This window comes from Periophthalmus magnuspinnatus, chromosome 8 (assembly GCF_009829125.3).
Source record: "Periophthalmus magnuspinnatus isolate fPerMag1 chromosome 8, fPerMag1.2.pri, whole genome shotgun sequence".
NCBI lineage: Eukaryota > Metazoa > Chordata > Actinopteri > Gobiiformes > Gobiidae > Periophthalmus > Periophthalmus magnuspinnatus.
In genome coordinates, this window is record NC_047133.1 from 28,069,355 (window position 1) to 28,089,376 (window position 20,022).

At 41.7% G+C, this 20,022-nt stretch overlaps 4 protein-coding genes across 8 annotated transcripts; 1 reads left to right on the forward strand and 3 right to left on the reverse strand.

The window, feature by feature from the left end:
- Positions 1-142: 142 nt before the first annotated feature.
- On the forward strand, positions 143-2,138 carry trir (telomerase RNA component interacting RNase). Its single transcript, XM_033971711.2, has 3 exons — positions 143-946; positions 1,230-1,301; positions 1,380-2,138. Exons 1-3 carry the CDS (start codon positions 662-664, stop codon positions 1,485-1,487), a joined length of 465 nt encoding a protein of 154 aa, XP_033827602.1. The 5' UTR covers positions 143-661; the 3' UTR covers positions 1,488-2,138.
- ubn2b (ubinuclein 2b) lies at positions 2,119-12,340 on the reverse strand. Of its 2 annotated transcripts, XM_033971891.2 has the most exons (17): positions 11,685-12,340; positions 11,060-11,192; positions 10,864-10,967; positions 9,524-9,655; positions 9,283-9,389; positions 8,488-8,965; positions 8,082-8,152; positions 7,868-7,997; positions 7,152-7,258; positions 6,719-6,826; positions 6,492-6,635; positions 6,346-6,396; positions 6,225-6,267; positions 4,527-5,678; positions 4,081-4,288; positions 3,223-3,291; positions 2,119-2,632 (listed from the first exon to the last, which is right to left on the reverse strand). In XM_033971891.2, exons 1-17 carry the CDS (start codon positions 11,991-11,993, stop codon positions 2,589-2,591), a joined length of 3,390 nt encoding a protein of 1,129 aa, XP_033827782.1. In that variant the 5' UTR covers positions 11,994-12,340; the 3' UTR covers positions 2,119-2,588. The 2 variants fall into 2 exon arrangements, with proteins under 2 accessions (XP_033827782.1, XP_055079504.1); XM_055223529.1 differs by lacking the exon at positions 3,223-3,291.
- A 393-nt stretch (positions 12,341-12,733) lies between these two features.
- Positions 12,734-14,920, reverse strand: rpsa (ribosomal protein SA). 2 transcript variants are annotated; one of them, XM_033971895.2, is made up of 8 exons: positions 14,842-14,920; positions 14,252-14,423; positions 14,063-14,181; positions 13,607-13,852; positions 13,279-13,407; positions 13,050-13,209; positions 12,955-12,975; positions 12,734-12,866 (listed from the first exon to the last, which is right to left on the reverse strand). In XM_033971895.2, the coding sequence occupies exons 2-8, from the start codon at positions 14,382-14,384 to the stop codon at positions 12,772-12,774; spliced, it is 903 nt and encodes a 300-aa protein (XP_033827786.1). In that variant the 5' UTR covers positions 14,385-14,423; positions 14,842-14,920; the 3' UTR covers positions 12,734-12,771. The 2 variants fall into 2 exon arrangements, with proteins under 2 accessions (XP_033827786.1, XP_033827785.1); XM_033971894.2 differs by having other exon boundaries at positions 12,940-12,975.
- Positions 14,921-16,854: 1,934 nt separating this feature from the next.
- On the reverse strand, positions 16,855-19,544 carry LOC117375567 (mitochondrial glycine transporter A-like). Of its 3 annotated transcripts, XM_055223841.1 has the most exons (8): positions 19,466-19,506; positions 19,312-19,387; positions 18,909-19,033; positions 18,683-18,767; positions 18,249-18,428; positions 18,014-18,182; positions 17,467-17,627; positions 16,911-17,373 (listed from the first exon to the last, which is right to left on the reverse strand). In XM_055223841.1, the coding sequence occupies exons 2-8, from the start codon at positions 19,333-19,335 to the stop codon at positions 17,251-17,253; spliced, it is 867 nt and encodes a 288-aa protein (XP_055079816.1). In that variant the 5' UTR covers positions 19,336-19,387; positions 19,466-19,506; the 3' UTR covers positions 16,911-17,250. The 3 variants fall into 3 exon arrangements, with proteins under 3 accessions (XP_033827787.1, XP_055079816.1, XP_055079817.1); XM_033971896.2 differs by lacking the exon at positions 19,312-19,387 and having other exon boundaries at positions 16,855-17,373; positions 19,466-19,544; XM_055223842.1 differs by lacking the exon at positions 19,466-19,506 and having other exon boundaries at positions 19,312-19,433.
- Positions 19,545-20,022: the final 478 nt, after the last annotated feature.

The following is a 20,022-nucleotide window of genomic DNA, read 5'->3' on the forward strand; positions in this document are numbered from 1 at the left end:
CCTCCTTTTAAATCCTGCTTGGATTTCAATCCTAATATTTTACTAGACAGTGTGTCAATGTACCATACCATACAGACAACATTTGCCTGATGTTTCAGAAAGCTCGTCTGCGGAGTTTCAGGTGCGGTTCCATTTCCACAGAGGGCGCCAAAGACAAAGTAGTGGACGTGACGAGTGAGAGATGAAAAGTAAACATGGCGGACTGAGTGAGAAATGCTTCTTATGCGCAGACCGTGTCCGTAAACATCTCACTAAACTACTATCTGCTGGGACTGTATACGTGTGGTAATAAGACGAAACTCGTTTATTTTGTCCCTGTTATATTGTAACATCGTTTGTTTATGTAGTAGTCGAAAATTTGCGCGTCCGCCTAAAGCGTTAGCTTAATTAGCAGCGGAGCTAACCAGCTAAACTAATCCTAGATAACAGTGTTTTGAAATCCTAGATAACATTATTTTGACTGTGCGCTTTCAAGGCCCGAGTTGGCGATTTCTGCTCCTTTTAAAACATACACAGTTTGATGTTGGGTAAATCCGTGTAAACGTGCGCTATTAGGGGTGGTGCCTGTAGTTTTAAATCCCTTTGTTAAAGGGAAACGAGGCAATTCGTCTGGGCACGTAGATATTATTTTTGTATTATATATTGAGACTATAATTACAACATGGAGTCCCAACGCCTACATGAGAGATATGAAAGAAGCGACAGCGGCAGTGACTCGAGCTGCGGCAGCCCCACGTCGCCCTCCTCCAGTCCCGCTCCTGCGGTCAGCCCGACACCAGCCTCGGGCACAGGGGCCAATGTGTTCGCAAACGACGGCAGTTTTATGGAGATGTTCAAAAAGAAGATGGAAGAGGAGAAGCGAAAAAAAGAAGCGCAAACAAGTGGAGTCGGGACAAGTACCGAACAGGCGCCAGAGGAAAAGAAGGCATCGGCTGTGACCACTTTTGTAAGGGGTTTAGCAGTTGTAAGATTAGTATAGTGCCTTAACAGCCATTATTTGTAATAGGCAAGCATACATTTGGGTGCAGAGTCATTATAGTAGAACATCTATCACATCTATTTACATGCATTAAACTAAATGTTGGCGGGTTAGGCTGAACCTTGTACTTTTTACTTTGGTGGTGGCAGAAGACTGAATATAGAACTTCTGCTCTGGTGTAGTCTCCTTCATTGGCAATCCATCTGCAAGGGCTCGTATAACGGTGTCAGTCTTCTATGCCTTAACCCAGGTGGGGAAGCGCAGAGGTGGTGTGTTCCTAAAAACCGGCGTGGTTGCAAAGAAGCAGAAAAAGGACTCAGAAGTAAGTGGTTTGTGTGTATATTTGTAATCCATTATAATGTTCTGGTGGAGAGTTACAGCAATGTTTTGTCTTGCACAGACGGAGCCAGGCAAGAGTGATGCTTGGTCAAAGTACATGGCTGAGGTGAAAAAGTACAAAGCGCACCAGTGTGGTGATGACGACAAGACACGACCTCTTGTAAAGTGAACCTCCACTGGAGAATTGTATGTCTGGGCCTTCTGTACAAATCGTACAACTTCACATTGTTTTTGTAAACTGCTTAGATCAGATGTTTTTGTATAATTTTGTCCAGTAGATGAGATAAACCTGGTTGCTATCAGGGGGGAATTTGTCTTGGACTTTATTTGCCTATTTCTTTGTGTCAAGGATATTGCTCTGTTATGTTTAAGTGTCTGGGTTAGTTGTGTCAGATTTATTTACCACTCATTTAAATTAAACCCACACTGCCTTTATTTTATACTGAGTTTTCTGTAATGCAGAACCTTTCTGACCTATCAGGGAGATGTCTGTGTTGACACTGAAATTAGAGTTCCACATTCTGGGGCTGCCATTTAAAGCATCTAAAAATATCGTTTTAAAGATGACTGCCACACAATTGAGATACCTACACCAATGCATTTTGAAACAAGTAAAACTATTGAAACCCAGTTTCTTGATTTACTTATTTGACTAATTTGTGGTGCGTTTAGACTAAAAATGCCTATTTGCTACATTAAATTGGGGCAAAATATATTTGATGACAATATGAATTTTGGTTTGTAGATGTTTAATTGGGCCTATATTAGATTGTTATTTATAAATACAAACAAACTCAAACTATTAAAAGATCAGTTTAATTAAAAGTTCTATACAGCTATGAATTCATTAAGAATTCAAATTCAAGAAAAGGTGTACAGCTTTTAAAAAAAGTTCAAATTCAACACATTTGCAGTTTACAGATATTTTACAGATATCAGTAATAATTACATTATAAAACAGCACCAAGTAGACACACACTGACCATGCATCAAAGGACACACACACAAAGGCACACTTTCAACCATATTAGAAGACATTCAGAAACCGACACCTGAACTTTTCACCCATTCCTCTCCACTGTCCACAGTGTTAAAGGTCTGTTGTAAACATTAAAAGTCTTGTCATTTTACTTAGCAGATGTCATATCAATAGTCTTTAAAATGATCAAATTGTGTACAAAGGAGGTGACATTTCTTTGTGGTGTTGATCTCAAGCTTGTTCCCTGTACTTTGGGTCAGATTTCCCTGAACCATGGTTGATCCTGCTGCATCATAACGTCTTCCTCTTCACATCTGCTTGGCTTTGAGTGACATCTGCAAAGCACATTTGCTTATTATTCACCAGTGGCAGTTCTGGGCAACATGCAATTTCACTAAACCAGGTTTAAAAGTAATGTTTAACAAGAGTGACCTGACCAAGATGCCAGGGACTTGAAATTCGACTTGAACACCAGACATGTGACGAGTGATGACTCAACCAGTTTTAGATCAGAGGACTCCGACTTAACCACATATCCAGAGGCTGACGGTGCCAAAGAGTAAATGATGGTTTTAAATTCCTAAGTAGTCGTTTAAAACTGAGAATTTACAGCTAGATAAAAAAAAAAATGTAAAACTGGTTTGGTTTTGTGACTGACTTGATTTTACTCTATACTTAATTTCAGTAACTGACTTTTTGCACTGCAAGAGAAGTATTTGCACATTACATGGAACTTTAGAAATCATCCAGCAATGGATGCCACCAAAAAGTTGAGGCCTCAAAAACAACCTCAAGTGAGTGAGCTCTGGTAATATCAATAATAACATCAATCTACAGCAAGTGGAACTACAAGGTAGAGAAGTGCAGATGCGTGACAATACAAGCAGAGGAGATGGGGACAGGGGCAGACAGGGGAAGAAGTTACCTGAGAAAGCGAGCTGCAAGTGAGGAGGCAGAGCAGTCTGAGAGCCTGACTGGAGACTCTTAAACACATCTGAGAAGATGGGACAGGAGGGTACACAGGCATTTAGGAAGGAAACAGAGGGGAAGTAGGCAAACAAAATGGACATCAATACAGGAGGTCACATTTAAGACAACTGAAGATGCAGCAAAAACAGAACGCGACAAAACTACACAAAACACCTGGATAACACAGATCCCTTTTGCGCTCAGCTTAAATATTATTACTATTGTTATTATTATAATTATAAACAGTGATGCATAACAAACATTACTACAACTTTTTTGATTTTTTTTTTTTTTAAACAACCTACATCACATCATCATCTAAGGCCATTCTGCATTTCTTTTTCAGGAACTTTTCTTATGCTCCTTTGGCCTGCAGTAGTTTTAGCCTGTGATGCATGAATGGAATTTCTACACTATTCTCCAACCTGTATTGCAAAGTATGTAGTAAGCAATATGGAAATGCACATATATACATATACACACAAAAACTATATAGATAAACAATAATATCGAATCTAATTTGACAATAATTTATGACACAATAACCCAAGAGCAGATTTACACCACAAAAATACTATTCTAAATCTATATTGGAAAAAAAGAATCATGAGTTGCATTTTAGTAATTTGGACCTGTAATGTGTCGTAGAAGTTATTAATTTAACCTTTCATGGCTCAAATGTTATCATACATCCAAAAAATAACCACTAATTTCTCAGTAGGGCAAAGAAACTGTACAGAGAATAAATATTGACCCAGAAATAATGCTTTTGTCTCTCATATGTCGACCAATAAGTCAATATGAGTTCACTCACTCTGTGTCAGTGTAGAAAAGGGGGCGTTGCTACTGGCTGTGGAGCTGCTGGCTGTGGTACTGGATCCAGCGGTCCCCAGAGAGTTGAGGCTGAGCAAAGATGGGAACTGGAAGGGCAGAGAAACAGGCACCAGCCCCCCTAGCATCCCAAAGCCCAAAGGCAGAGAGGGGGATGAGCCCAGCAGAGAGCTGCTACCTGACGTAGAAACCTGGAAATACAAATCACAACATACAAACGTAAGTGTGGTATGGAAATACAGAATTTAATAAAAATTTTTTTTTTTTTTTTAAGTATGGAAATATTTACAAATCTAAAACATCTGATAACAAAACAAAATTAATCAATTATAAGGTTGAAGAGACACACATTTCCTCTGAGGTTGAACTGAAGAAAGAATTCAAATTGAGATTTACTTTTTATGTCCAATATTGGACTGTGTTACAAACCTGTGTTATTTGAGGTGAGGTGGTGGATGATGGAGTGGATGGGACCGGCTTGACTCCTTGAGGGGTCCCTGTCCCTGGCCTCTGCCTCGGAGTGGATGAGGCTGCAGTGATGGAGGCGGCTGTGTGCTTGTTCACAGGTAAGCTGTTGATAAGGCTTGATGTGGTGCTGCTGGGGGTCTTCTGTCCCGGGACGGTAAAACTGCCTGGGCCCGGTTTACCTGCTGCTCCGGGAGAACCTGAGAATGGTGGGCGGAAGGAGGCGGGGCTTTTGGGGGAGTACTGGTGCATGGAGGGTGCTGCCTGAGAGCGGGGGGACTGTGGAAGGGCGGGCGAGGAAGACGCACTCACCGCTGGGCTGGGGGCACGGGGGGATAACTTGATGATGGGCGCGATGCTACTGTGGGTAGGTTTGGTGAGGGTGGCGTGCATGGGCGTGATGAATTTGGACTGCGGTTGAGACGGGGAAGCCGTGTGGGGGAGTCGAGGAGGGTTATAGGGTTTGGGTGTAAGGTGTGGAGGGGGAGACTGGAGAATGTGTGGACGGGACTGAGGGGATGTGAGGAGGAGAGTTTCTTTAGAGCTGCTGCCCTTCAGAAGGCCTGAGGGTGCCATCAGGGGGGAGGCTGTGGCTGGAGGGCGTGGCTTAGGGGGTGTGGCTGCTGACATGTTGGCTTTGGCCACTCCCACACTCACAGGTCTGTGAGAGTTCAGCACCGATTGTCTGTGAACCTGTGGTGAGTTTTTCCCTAGATTGTCTACTCCAGGCCCCCGTACTGAGGCCTGAGGGGAGGAACTGAGCGAGGCAGGCCGGGTCAGCGGACTGGACGTAGAGGTAGACATGTAGTGAGGTGTGCTGCTCACGGAGTTCTTCTTGTGCTGCTGGAGAACAGAGGAGGGGTGGAGGCTGGCGGGGGGTTTGGGGGGTTTAGGAGCCTCAGGGGATGGGGGGCTCTCTCCCTGGGCAAGGCCCTTGGCTGCATTGCCCAGGATGGCTAAGGCCTGGGAGATGGAGTCCAGAGCAGGGGATGCCAGGTCCTCATCTAGAGAGTCAAGACAAATAGGCTCCGCAGGGGACTGGGGCAGCCTCTTGGCAACTGGTAATGAAGTAGAGGTTGTTGAGGGTGTAGCTCGCTGTGTCCATATCGCTGGTTCCTGTGTTAATCAGAAAAAAGTTATATAAACTACACACACATTATTATATATATATATATATATATATATATATATATATATATATATATATATATATATATATATATATATATATATATATATATATATATATATATATATATATATATATATATATATATATATACATATACATACACACACACACACACACACACACACACACACACTAATGACAAATGCATCAATAAAATAGTTACTGTGGCTCACCAAAACACCTCCTTATTATTGTAAATGTGAGTCACATATTAATTAAGATCAAGTCTTCCAAGAAAAATGATAAGCAGTGAAGTACAGAATAAATATTGTAATTAGTTTAATACATGGTAAATATTGTATGGTAAAATATATGGAAAATTGTGTTAGGGTTTGTCATATATATATATATATATATATATATATATATATATATATATATATATATATATCTGTAAGGTAATTGTTTACATGTTTGCCAAATGGTTGCTAATGAATCAGTCTGTGGCACCCACAGGACAGGAGACTAACCTTAGGCTTGGCCTTGGGAGTAGACACCACCTTCTTCTTTGCTCTGCGGAGAGAAAAATCGGTTGGTTTTTTTATACCTCAAAATTGGCTCCCTACTATACTGTACTGACTATGAACTTACGCATAGCCTGTGAGATGACCATGTACCATAATACTTTCTTTGAACAGCATCCTGTACAAAAACATTCAGTCAAAAAAAACAACAACAAAAAAAACATCATAAATACAAAATAAAAGATTAACCCATGTCAAAGGTCGTATATACACCTGGCCTGCATCCAGCCTTTGGGCCACAGAGGCTTCACCTCACTCTCCATGAAGCCCTTGAGGTAGTCCTCCAAAGACACAGAGGTCTTCCCTTCCAGCTCGTAACAGTTGAGTTTCACCCGCACCAGGTTACATAGCAGCGTCCTGGAGGACCACATAAGCATATGGTCAATATCACTTTAAAGTATAATCAGAGAGAGCCTTTAGGACCATCTTGTAAATTGTACCTGAGCTTATCATCCCACACAAACTTCTTGCGTGGACCCATGACTCTCTTCCCAGGCTTCTCTTCATCATCGTCATCAGAGCCATTTCTCTCCCCCTCCTCCTGTTGCCTGGAAAGATTGGCAATTTGTCAAGAAAAGGTACAATTGTAAAATATTTCAAACAGCGTTTGGAAATTGTCTATTTATGGTGGTTTATTTGCACTGTGTAGAATTTGGATTTGCACCATTATTGAACTAGCCTGCGTATAGTACCTATAGTACAAATCCTAAATGCAAACTGTAAAAGTTAGTCTTTTGTATCAAAGACTAGAAGAATGTAACTGGACCAAACTGTCATTTCTGTAATGCTGTGTTATGCACTGCATGCAATAATTAATTGAAATTTGTATGTTCCAGTCAGTGGGACCTGTATGACACTTGATGTGGTCCTTACTTTGCCACTTTGGCAATGCAGTCCATGTTGTAGCGCGCAATCTGCTCTGGCATCACACTGCACACAGCCAGTTTGAGTTTGAGCAGAGGAGTTCGGAGTCGGTCATCCTAAGAGACAAGACAAGACTCAGGAGGGACTAAGAACACAGCACAAACGGGTAAATATAGAAAATAGGGCGTAGAGAAGAGTGTGTCAGCATAGCTATACTACCCTCCTGATGTGAGCACTCTTAAGAATTTCCTGGAACCAGCAGCACATCATTCTTGCACACTAGTAGTTTAAAAGGCACACCATTCCAGGTGGAGGGTCCGCCACCGGCTGTTTCCATGGATATATTATTGCTTTGCCTAGAATGTTTCACTGCATGTCTCAAAGTATTTTTTTCTTTTTTAGCAATTAGCATTACTGAATAAATGCAAGATAGATGTGTTTTATGTGTTAAAGATGCACGATTAAACATGACTAGAAAAAAACCCCAAAAAAACACACAGGTCTGAATTTTTTACAATACCACTCAGTTCCTATCCAAAACCCACAGACAACATGCCATGCAGATATGGTTGCAAAGTGATTTAGGTCTTTATGTTAATGACAAAAGTGTACGTTTAGCCATTTTCTGCCTGACTCAATTTCAACCTGCACAAATTTGCACTGGCACACAACCAGGTGAAGTTGCAACTTAGCTGCCCAAAACAATGAAGAGCTCCTTTGCTCACCTGGATGTTAAGGCTCAGTTTCTTGAGTCGTTTGAGCAGGGCTTCTTTATTGCAAGGCACAAAGGCCTCAAGATGGGAGTAGACAGCTGCACGCACCTCTGAGGGCTGCTCTTGGACCTGCAGCTCAATACTGGGCAAACCCAAAGAAGCACATGAGCATGACTTCTGCAGCAGGTACAGACACACACTCACACATGTGCCACTGCCAACTTACTCTAACAAAATGTTGTTCATGTCCAAGGTGAAAAATTTCTTCCGGCCCTCTTCATCAAATTGTCTAGAGGCCTGTGACAAAAAACAAAAAAACAAACAGGTTTCAGTGTGCTTAAAATATCATTATTTTTGTAGTTTGTGCTTATGTCGTGCAAGGGCAATTTTTCACCACCGTGCTGGCAACATATACTATTTTGACTGGTTTGGATTTGCAAAAATTCAGACTCAAATTAATACATGCACGTGTACGTAACCTAGTTGAATGTTAAGTGCAACTGCACAGATTAGTTGAAGAGCCTTTTTAGTATGACTTTAAAATAACTAAATGCATTTTATAGAAACTATGATTTAAACCAGAAAGAGCAAAATAAAGCATTCCAGGAAGAAAACAAATAGCTGTTTTGTACCACTCTCAGGTCCTCAATGCGTTTAGCAAGCGGGGCAGGCAATCCACCGGGCAGAGGCGGAGGGGTCATGGAGCTGCCCTGAGACACTCTGCCCTTTTGGCCCGCCCCAAAGGAGCCATTCTCGCCTTGGCCCGGACTGTGAGGGGAGTCCAGCATCCCAAAGTCCAGGTCTCCCATCATATCTTGGAGGATGTCATTGTTGGCTGTCCCAAGTAGTGACATCACCACAGGGTCAGAGGTCAGGTCGGCCATGTTGCAGTCGTTTCCAGGGGTTTTGGCTTGACTGGTGAGCAGCGAGCTGTTGGGATTGGGCAGTTTAGGGTTAGGTCTCTGCTGCAGACCACCAGCCAGGTTCTTCTTGCGCATCTCTTCTTTCTCCCTGTTGAAGCGCCGTAGCATGTTAGCCAAGTGCAGGGAGTCCTTCATCAACTTTTTCCTCTTTTTCTTCTCTGGACGGTGAGCATTCAGAGCAGACACTCTATTAAAAGGGAGATAAACACAAATGTCAGGTTTCTAACATGACTTTAAAGATAGTCATTTGACAAAGGAGGTCTGAGAAGAATAAAGAAAGCATTTAAATAGATTTGTCAAGTGTTCTAGATCTACAGTGTGGATCAGAAGAAACAACCACACAGGAAGTACAGGTGTCTTTCATCGTTTACAAAAACACTTTTGTGCAGTCAGTTTTTATTATGTATTATGTAGTGCACAGGTCTAAAGATAAAACCAAAAATAAACACACAAATCTATAAATCAATCTATCAAAACACTAATAAAAAATCATTAGTTTCTCACCCCGACTTTGGTACTTTATTCTTCTTAGGTTTCTTCTCTTCCAGGATACCACCATCTTGCTTCTTTCTGCGTTTTTTAATTACCCGTTCTTCTCCATCTTTCATTTTCTGCATCAAAAAAAAGTATCACTTTTATGCCTTTAAATATTTAAAATATTTTACCACATTTTTCTATGAGTTCTTTAAAAGACACCTTATGATGCACATTAAATAAAAAGATATACAGTAGACAAAGCCTTTACCTTAAAGTGGTTTTCAGCTGTGCTGGTGTCCTCTCCTTCTGAGTCCGAGGCAGCTCTGAACTGCAGTGTTCCTGTGTTGATGTAGAAGCCTCCATGTTTAGTGGTGAGAGAGGCAGGGACCAGCTCATCATACTGACCAAACACAGAAAAGCGATAGTCTCTGTTCTACTATTATTAAGCCGGGGGCCAACAGTCTTTTTCGTGCAGTTGATAGATCTCCACCGAGAGAGGACCCTGTTTTTTGCGGACATGATCTACATTTATCATAGAATCTAAATTAAATTGTCGCCACTCTTATTTCTCATATGTTTTTTGGTGATTGGAAACTTTTCTCTGACACTTTTTTGGAAGTTAAACAGTGGACAGCTATCACACCGTGTGACGTATCCTATCCAATAATGCATCTGGAAATATTCTCGTGCTGACTCAAATCCCGCCCACCTGTTCTTCAACTTTTGCCATGCTCCCAATCATGAGTGAAGACATGTTCCGTAGGACGCGGTATAAAGCTGGGTAACTGCTGCATCAGTCAGTTTTTTTCCGAGACTCATATTGCACGTCTCTACCATGGATCTATTATAAAATGTATGCACTGTACCGGTCTTTCACAGCAACTTTACTAACATAATAACCAAGAGCAAACGCTTCTATAAAAGAAGGAAACCAACGGAATAAGTAACTCGTGTGGATGCATGTTGTAATAATGTCATTTCAGCCCCATGTTTGTGGAGTTACTTTGATGCAAAATATTATAGCTTTGTTGTCTGCAAATGTGCGCCATCTTCTAGCACTTGCATTATTGAAGTCGATTTCCAATTGCTGTTTGTTTGTGATGTCCGTGAACAGCTGTGCGATGCTGCTCGCTCATTAGTTCGTGGTCAAAATCTCAGGCATACTACTGGTTCATGGCTCTGTCATTTGCCTGAAAAATTGACTAGCTAAAAGTGTAAATTTGGCAAAAATGTGCAAGAATCTGGAGTGGCGACAAAGCAGGTCTCATTGAGTAAAATATATTCTACTTATATGTTGAATTCTGTGTCCTCCTTCAATGGAGACCTATGTTTTCATGAAAGAAAGCAAGTAGACAGTCTTGGCCCAGCTCCTATGTGGCAAATATGTGCCTTTGTCAATTATAAACAGAATTATTGCTCATGGTGTCAAACAGGGCAATTGAGATAACTTCTCACAATAAACAGCTTTCACTCAAGCAAAAAATCCTTAACATTTAATGGTACCAGTGATGTAATACAATACAATGTCTATACACTCATGGACACGCACGCGCACACACACACACATAACCCCCCCCCCCCACACACACACACACACACTTTACTCACAGCTTCAGAGTTGTCAATGAATGGGTCAGTCTCATCGTAGCCATAACCAATATCTATAAGATCTTGCATGCGGTCTTTTTTCTTCTTTTTGGCCCCACCCCCGCCTCCCTGCATAAATAAGACAATCAGTTAAACATTAAAAACAGCAGTCATGCACACAAAAGAAATTAAAACAATTTAAAAAACAAAATAAAACTTGCATATTTGCTCTCAAACTTCCTGGCCAGCTCCTCCACTTCAAGTCTTTCCTTTTCATCATCAGCAAAAGGGTCACTGGGGTCGAGGGGAGGCGTCAGTCCTTTAGGTGCAGTTGAGCAAACTGTCTTTACCTACAAATAATAATATGTTTTCACTGCACAAGTAAAAATGTGTTATAATTAGCAAACTCATTGTGTGTGATGAAATGATGAAAAGGAGTCAATAAATATTAGAGCATTGTTTTTGGCTTTTTAAGCCCATGTCTTTTACTTTAATTTACTTGAACTCAAGATTATTGGTGCAACTCATTAGTAAATAAAATTCAGCTTCATTCACAAATTAACACAGCCTACGCACAAATGATTTATTTAAGTGGACCGACCCGTCCATGTTTTGTTAATTACTGAAGAGATTTTCATTAAGTTGTTTTGTTTATACTGCGCTGGATTCCAGTGATAAAAGCGAAATGAACTTGGCACACCTAATGGACTTACTTTTAGTCAAGTATTAGTCTGCACAAAAGGGGCTTGTCTACTCCCTTATCACCATATCCGTCTGTGCCTTCAGTGCAGTGCCAGGTCGGGCCCCTGCTGCACACATCATGGGGCAGTTTTTGAACTAACCTGAGGGTGAGTGTTGTTGGTCAGCTCGCTGTAGTTAAACTCTGCGGAGCCCCGTTCACTCGGCTCGCTGAGAGAAAGGCTGAGGCGTACAGTGGGCTTACTCTCGCCGGTTTCGCCTGCTTCAGTGCTCCCAAAAAGAGTCCCTCCACCTACTGCTCCTTTGCCCGCGGTACTTCCACCTCCATCTTTCCCAAAAGTGATGTCCGCCCCGTCATCTTCGCGGCGGCGCTTTTTGCCGGGCTCCAGGGTCGGCGGTGCCGCGTTGAAAGATGAGATGGTGACAAAGGGCACTTTCCTCGGCTCTGCCATCTGACACTTTCCGACCAACTATAGGCCACAACACAGGCAGCACCACGGTCCTCTGGAAGCCAAACCAGAGGTGGTCGACAAGTACAACTAGCTCGTTGCTCTGCTAGCTAGCTTCCTCAGAATGAGTGCTGCAGGCAACACAATGACTTTTAAACCTCCGAAGCCCGTTTTAATCCATTTAGTCGACTCCTGACGCGAACCCGCCGCTTACGAGGGATTTGAACTATTAAAATTAGCCCTCTGAAGTGTTTCCATTAATTTGGTTAGCTACCGCAAAGAAGATTCTGTAGTAGCCATCTTGATCATTATTATCATTATTCAGGGGCTGGGTGTGCGTATGAAAAGAAAGCGGAAGGCGAGGAGGAAAAGGAACCGTCTTTGGCCAATGGCAGCGCAGGAACACGCCCACCTGACCCACACGCGCGAATATAGCGGATGGAGTAGTTCATTACAGGCGGGAGATGTACTCCACATGTCTTCAATGCATGTAAGTATTTAATCCTCCCCTTTGAGCCATTTCATAACATCTGAAGTCAGAATTAGTCCACTGCCTTTACTTTTTCAACAAACATTTGTTGCACAAGCTGCATGCATTCTCCAGACTCACATTAATTTTGGTCTGACCTTTTGCCAATACTGACCCGGTTCATGGTTCATTTGTACATTTCATACACACACACCTTCTGGGTAAAAAAAAAAACCCAAAACACTTCATGTAAAAGTCACAAGCCAGAATCAAGTCAGGGTGTAAAACACTTTTATTGTTGTCATTGGTAATTTAAGACCAGTCAGAAGTGGCTCCGCCCCAGTCGGATGCCTGGGCAGTAGGGGCAGTGGACCAGTCCTCTGTGGCAGGCTGAGTGCTCCAATCCTCTGCAAGAGCAGGTATGAATTAGTGTCATGTTCAAGACAAACAAGGCAGTAAATGCAACACAGTAAAACTCACCAGAGAACACTTCACCGGTCTTGACAGGTGCAGCAGCTATGAAGGATTGTAAAAAATAAAAACCTTGCCAATGTACATTCACTAGACATAGAAATATTTTAAGACCTTACCAGCAGGGAACTGCTGAATGGGCACAGATGGCACAGCCACACCCTCAGACCAGTCAGCCACTTCAGGCTGAGCAAACTCCGCAGCAGGAGCACTCCATTCACCCTGGAATTCCTCCTTTCCAACAGCCTTCTCAGCTGCAGCCTGTTCCTCCTTCTCAATCTGAAATAGGGAGACATCCAGAACCAAGTTAACCACCCAAATTTCTGCTCAACATACTGTTTATTATACCTCCTCAGGATCCCTGTAGAAGTACAGATCGGGCATGACCTCCCATGGGTGTTCTCTGGAAATTGTGCCCCTCATCCTCAGGACCTCTCTAGCCAGCATCCACCACATCAGACCAACAGAGTGGTGACCCTGTAACCAAAGACATGGGCTGAGTTACAATTGTCAGGGAACGAGTATGTATATGTAGCCACATTTAACCCCTCTTTTCATGTGGCAGAAAATAAGGCAGACCAAGGCGAGGCATTTTTATAGCACACATCTTGTACCTGCACAGACAGGACAGTGCAGACTCTTGCTGTGTGCATGATTTTTTTGTTTAAGTGTTCACCTTGTTGTTGCAGGGAATGGCAATGTCAACGTATCTCAGGGGCGAATCAGTGTTGCATAGTGCAATGGTGGGGATGTTCACATAGGAGGCCTCAGTAAGGGGCTGGTGGTCGGCACGGGGGTCAGTCACAATCAGCAAGCGCGGCTCCCTGAAGGCAGCCTGGATCTGATTGGTGAAAGTTCCTGGGGTGAAGCGACCGTGGAACGTGGTAGCGCCAGTGGCAGAGGCGAATTTCAGCACCGCCCTCTACAAAAAACAAAAATCTTATTTTACTCCCTTTTTTAGATTTGCTGAAAATGTGGCCATGTCTTATACAGCACCACTCATGGGACAAGAGCCCTCATGGTGCTTGTAAACACCCAGCCAGCTCACTCTAGCACACTTCCGACACCAGAACACCAACAATGATGTCTGGCTTTAACAGAGTGCATAAGCTTGGCCCATATGTGGCCCTACCTGTCCAGTGTTCCTAGAGGAGATGACACACACATCTGCTGGGTTCTCAATGGCAACAATGGCTCTGGCAGCCAGCAGAAGCTTTTCCCAGGTCTTCTTCAGATTAATGATGTAAACACCTGTAACGTCACATCCCACAGCATTAGTCTATATCTGCATTAAAATCAGTACCTCATTCTGGCCACGTACCGTCACTTTTTCTTTTGTAGACATACTGGTCCATTTGGAAGTCCAAGTTGGTACCTCCCAGATGGGTCCCTGCAGCCAGGAACTTCAGCACATCTTCCTCCTTCATTTGAAGGACATCTAGACCTCCGGACATCGTGACCGCTTTCCCTTGAGCAACGACTTATTGGGAGAGCTGTAGAACGAACCATTCAGGCGGATTAGACAAACTGCATTTTTTTCTACACTTAAAGACAACTTTGTTCAGAAGCAGTCAGATTGTAGAATCTAGCCTATCCACTGCATTCATAGTTGATTAAAAAAGGGCGCTAAGTATTTGCTTCCAATCTAAAAAAAATAAATAAAAAAAATAATAAGATTAGTTCGCGTCGATCATAGGCAGACAGGCCACAATACTCTGCCCGCGTGTCTTCACTTAGCATGTTAGCTCTACATTAGCAATGTTCATCGTATCAACTATTATCCCTAAAAATTAGACATCCCAGTGTACTTGAATTGGCATATTGTATGGTTAAATGTCTGTATGATTGAATGGCACTTTAATTCATCGCATTGTAAACGTTTACTCGTGAATAAAAGCCTTAAAAACTCACCACGAAACAACGCCGTATGGAAATCTAACCACACGGTGAAAAAGAGGGCGCATAGAGGAAATGACGTCAAATTTATACCTGAGATCTGAGGCTCTGATTGGTCAGTGTGCTGTGAAAATGACATCACGTAGTGCAAAAATAAATGTTGCTTTATATATTCTTTTGTTGTGAAGTTTTATTCTCTGAGCATGATAAAGTGTATCACTTTAAACAATACACCAAAATAAAATCATTAACAGATAACATTTTTCATCATGTATAGGAAAAAATGTCGTACTACAGTCTCTCCGTTAGGGGACGGCTTTGTACTGCATGCGAGGCAGATGTAACCAGAAGAGAGGTTACGGGAGGGCAGCAGTGTGGGTCGGATGAGTATCCCATATTAAGACAAAGAAGATGGAAAGACCATATTAAGAAAATCCCCAGACGCCGAGTTCTCGGTGAAAGTCCTCATTGTGTTGCAATGATATTTACCCAAGATAAAACGTTCAGGACACAGGCGTTACAACATCTAACACAAAGATGTCAAATGTATTTGCTTTGAAATCAACTTACGCGCAGCGTTAATACAGAGGAGGGGCGTGTTTGTAATATTGAATTGGTGCTATTAATTTAGAAATTGCATGATGACATGCGAATTAGGCTTAGGTGTTAGCCTATTTGGATAATTTAGGGTAGATATTAGGCAATAACATGTTTTGCAGATTTCTGGGAAAGCAAAGCAGTAAAGGAGCAGGAATTATTGTCAAGTGGATCCCAACATCGACGCAAGTCACTGATTAGAGGTGTATTGCTCTTCCGATTAATGTTGTTTTTATATTACTCACTGATGATCCATCTGCTAATTTTACAAATATGTGTTAGAATTATTCAAGAGAAGTAAAAAAGCTTTGTTGCTGCTGTCGGCTGTATAGCCCATCTTCATAATATCACAATATCCTTCTACCATAGACTGTCTATGTCTTCACAGTGAAAATTTAATTACTACGTCACTTTATTTTCACCAAGTTAAGTCAGCTTTTTATGATTGTTCTCCCTTGTTCTCTAATGTCATGTCCCGCCACTCTTACCTTTTGTGTGCTGATCTTTCTGATAACTTTCTGCATTTGGAACTCATTCACAATCAGCACAAATCAAATCCATTGTAGTCAGTTATGTCAGATTGCTCTAGGACTGGGTCACTTCATTGGATGACCACTACAGGTTGCCTTTCTAGGTCAAGTTTCGCATATGCCTCAATTCTCTTTCCTCGCTTGCTTCTCTCCTCGAGCCTTCATTTTTCAGCTGTCAATCAAAAGCGCCATATTAAATGGTTTCCCAAAGCTGAGAGGCAAGGCAAGGAAACCACAGAAGACACATAATCAAGGATTCAGAAGGCAGACATCAGATTAAAATAATCAAACTGTATTTGTCTCACAGTGAGGAGTTTGTATTGTTGCAACAACACAAGTAGGCTACAGGGACAACAGCAAGGATGTTTGACATGTTGCATAATCCTGAATTTGACATTAAAAGTGATTTTTAAAAATCTTCAAACAAATTTATTTGAAAATAAAAACGTTGGTCTGACTTTGACTTAAAAGCCTTAGAATAATAATATTGAAATAATCCTTAGTATAATCCTCCCTATGGGGTCATTTTGGACAGATCCAGCACCTGAGGAAAAACTGTCCCATTGACCTTCAGCTCGTGTCTCCTCCTGCCTCTTGTCTGCTCTCCCCTCCTCTCCCTAAGGTCTCCTCTTTGGTTGAGACTTCCTCACCCATCTCCTGCATAAAAGAGGGGAATCAAGGAAAAGGAGTTGAGAAAAGAGAAATATGGCACAGCCATAACCTATATAACTTTCAATCATTTATTGTTATGCACAAAAAGGAGAACAAATTATATGTTAGTATTTACTCTTTATTTAAATAAACATCATAGAAACAACAGAGCAACATAAAAAATACTTTCAATAGTGGACAAATGAACAACAAAAACTAAAAACATAAAATGACACTCAAAAAGTTTGTCAAAAGGGATAATACATGAGTTAAAATGCAATGTGAAATGTGGTTCATATCCATGGAAGTCATTTACAATGAATTTTGACCAAAAGGCAATTTCACGCAAGTTCCCACTATTGACCCAACAGGTAGGCCTAATATATGCTGAATGTACCCACATGTCTGCAGGCCAGACAACTTAAATAAGTAGAATAGCATTGGGCAGTTTTCATAAGTTACAAAATATGTTTGAGTCACGGCAAGCTGTTCATAAACGTTTAGAGACAATTCTAAAACTTTACTCTTGATCCGAAAGGCCTCACTCCCTGTAACAGTACAGTGCAGTTCATGGTATTGATCATCATGTTTGGTCAGATTTCTTTCAGTGACTTGACTTCTGCTGTGATTTCTTGACAGCTCATCCTCAGGATTTAAGTCCAACACGTGTCATCATTTGCTCATAGACAGTCCAGGCCATGGCCGCCATCATAGTCCTCCTGAGTAACCTCGGCACTGCACCTCGGAAGAAGCCCTGCAAACCATGTTCCTGTACACAAAAGGGCAATTACATTTCAAAATGATTACTGTCATTTGGACACTAGTTAAGAATCACAATGTTAAGTTTAAAAGAATCAGTTACCATATAAATGTAAGTGATGGCCTGCAGTGTCCGGAGCTGTGGGTTGACTTGCACATGTGTTTTGACCACATCTGCAGGCTGAGTGATCAGAGAGGCCAACACACCAGCCAGAACACCACAGCTGAAGTTAGCCAGAGGGGCGGAGACAGACATACTGATTTCTGAAAGAACAACAAACTAGATTTAAGTGAAATCAGCAAACACCTTCACATGTTTGCAAGACCAGGTGCAGGTAAGACCTGAATACAGGGACTTTTGCTGATTTAATATGTGTGTTGTTCCCATCAACTGTTGCTTCACAGGTTCTTGGTTCTTATAATTGTGTAAAATAATTAGATTTTTTTTTTTTTAAAGAATGTCAATATTTGTGCAAATATAAATTCAGAAAACAAGTGTGGCATGAATATTGACTTAGGTTAGACTGGCAGAGGTGTCAAAAGCATTATCTTATGCCATTGTGGTACATGGCTCTCCAGTGCACAGGCATTATTAGGTGCTGAATGTAACTCATACATTTGCATATCTAGCTTCTCCAGGACCTGCTCACCTGTGGGCAATGCAGCCCTGGTCTGGCTGTAGAACATGACGTAGATCCCTGAGAAGGGGACATCTCTGAGGAGTGTGGCCCATAGTCCAGAGAAGAGAGCCCCTGGACCCTCTGTCCGACACACACTTTGGAGGGCACCTGCTACACTGCCATAGCTGTACCTGCCACACTACAACATTGACAACAGCCTTAGACACTGACCAAAAGCACAGTTTTAATGAATACTTTTTCTTACTTCGAATCGTGTCTTGATGACGGTAACAGGCAACATGATGACCCCAGCCACAGTGCGAGCCCCTCCTCCCAGCAGCATCGCCTCCATGGCCCCAGGGCTCTTCTCCTGGACAAAATGCTGCTTCAAGGTGAAATATGTACTGAAGTAAATGCCCACACCTGGGATGGTCCGCACGAATGACTGCAAAAATAAAACATTAATTAAAGTTACAGTGGTTTAACAAAATATATACATAAAAATAATACAATACAAATTGTTTGTTGCAGTCATCAATTTCTTCCTTGGCACATATTTTCTTTTATCTGTGTTGTTATGCACTTTGTCATGTTCTAAGAAATTGCAGCATTCTTGGCTTAAAGAACAATAACTGTACCAACTTCTATTTATCCAGGTCATTTTGTATGCATTGTAAAACCCTGTTAAAATACACTCACTGGGGAAATCCCTTTCCATAGTCCAAGGAGCTTTTCTGTGCGGACAACATTTAAAAACACCGTCACCATGCCAACTCTGGATGCGCTGCAGGACAAACACAATCAATTAAATTGATTCAATCTGCAGCTCACTGACATTGACATTTCATTGACTTCACTGGGCCCACATTGACGCCAGTCTGGAGTGTATCTGTTGCGAGTGTGAGATGAGGACGTGCAGACTGACCCTGGTTGCACACCAGTCTGTAAGGTCTGCAGGCGGGTCTTCAACAGGTCCAGGGGCTGGAACAGAAGTGTGGAGCACGTGCCACTAAGAGAGCCACACATGAAGGCTTTGAGAGCGGGATGAGCCTGCACACAGACATTAGGAATACCGAAAAGTTAACTGCAGTTAGTAAAAAAAAAACTAAAAAAAACTCAAGGACAAAAGTAATATATTCCAACAGTTATAATTGTTGGTATAGTGATGCACTTTATTTTGAGTTTACATGGGGTATTGCTATTGAATAAAATTAAAAGTCATTGTGTCTTTGAGAGCTAGGTGTTCAGGTTTCTTACAATACTGCATTACATAAGTCAGCTATATAATTAACAGCCCAGTTATACATTGACTTTCAGTCTTTGATAACCTGTTTTAGCCTCCTCCTTTTCATGCCTATTACAGGTAAGCCTAGCAGTTATAGTGCAACTTCAGACTGGTGTTATCTATTCAAGAGAACACCATAACCTATATTTACTGCAACCAAGATTTATGACAGGCTAAAGAGTGAAAGTCAAACTTACCAATGCAAATTCCATAGTTCCAAAAGTCTTCAGTATAAAATCTTGTCACTTTTAAGGCATCAAATGGAAAATCCTATAACACATTGAAAAAAAAAAAAAAAAAAAAAAAAAGTATAAAAATGTCAAAAGCTGGCAGCATGCACCAAGCCCTGATGAAGAATGTTTTTAAATGTGTAACTCTGCAAAGGCTTTGTGGGGCTAAACTTGCTGGTCACCTGATCAACAGGACGTTATCCATTTGTGAGTCAGTCACTCCTTTAATCACATATGTCCTGCTACAGATTAGGAAAGTGATGCTGCATGAGTTTCGTACGAGGCCAATGGCCAAAAACTGTAACATATATTGCCTACAAAAGAAAAGTCTCAACAGGCCATCATGTGTAGGCCTACTTCAAACTCAAATTTTGCCTAACTAGGTTGCCTCTTCTACATTTGTCAAAGCGTATGGTTTTGGCTCAGGTAACTTATCCTGATATGAACAAACCATGTTTTGTTTATCTTGCACACACTTGTATCTTTTGCCAAAAAAAATAAAGAAAAAAAACTAAGTGGACCTG

Bases quoted from the DNA above. Each gene is read 5' to 3' on its own strand.
- ubn2b (XM_033971891.2), bottom strand. From the start codon at position 11,993: ATGGCAGAGCCGAGGAAAGTGCCCTTTGTCACCATCTCATCTTTCAAC. The intron at 10,968-11,059 runs GTTTTATTTTGT...TTATGCAGGGAG, and splicing joins GTTTGAGAGCAAATATGCAA to GCGGGGGTGGGGCCAAAAAG. The intron at 6,827-7,151 runs GTAAGGACCACA...CAATCTTTCCAG, and splicing joins TGCATTGCCAAAGTGGCAAA to GCAACAGGAGGAGGGGGAGA.
- LOC117375567 (XM_055223841.1), bottom strand. From the start codon at position 19,335: ATGAAAAGGAGGAGGCTAAAACAG. The intron at 18,768-18,908 runs GTCAGTCTGCAC...TTTGTCCTGCAG, and splicing joins CAGACTGGTGTGCAACCAGG to CGCATCCAGAGTTGGCATGG. The intron at 17,374-17,466 runs GTAACTGATTCT...TTTTGTGTACAG, and splicing joins CCATCACTTACATTTATATG to GAACATGGTTTGCAGGGCTT.
- rpsa (XM_033971894.2), bottom strand. From the start codon at position 14,384: ATGTCCGGAGGTCTAGATGTCCTTCAAATGAAGGAGGAAGATGTGCTG. The intron at 13,408-13,606 runs GTGAACACTTAA...CTTTGGTTACAG, and splicing joins CCATTCCCTGCAACAACAAG to GGTCACCACTCTGTTGGTCT. The intron at 12,867-12,939 runs GTGAGTTTTACT...CTGCTCTTGCAG, and splicing joins GACCGGTGAAGTGTTCTCTG to AGGATTGGAGCACTCAGCCT.
- trir (XM_033971711.2), top strand. From the start codon at position 662: ATGGAGTCCCAACGCCTACATGAGAGATATGAAAGAAGCGACAGCGGC. The intron at 947-1,229 runs GTAAGGGGTTTA...GCCTTAACCCAG, and splicing joins CATCGGCTGTGACCACTTTT to GTGGGGAAGCGCAGAGGTGG. The intron at 1,302-1,379 runs GTAAGTGGTTTG...TGTCTTGCACAG, and splicing joins AGCAGAAAAAGGACTCAGAA to ACGGAGCCAGGCAAGAGTGA.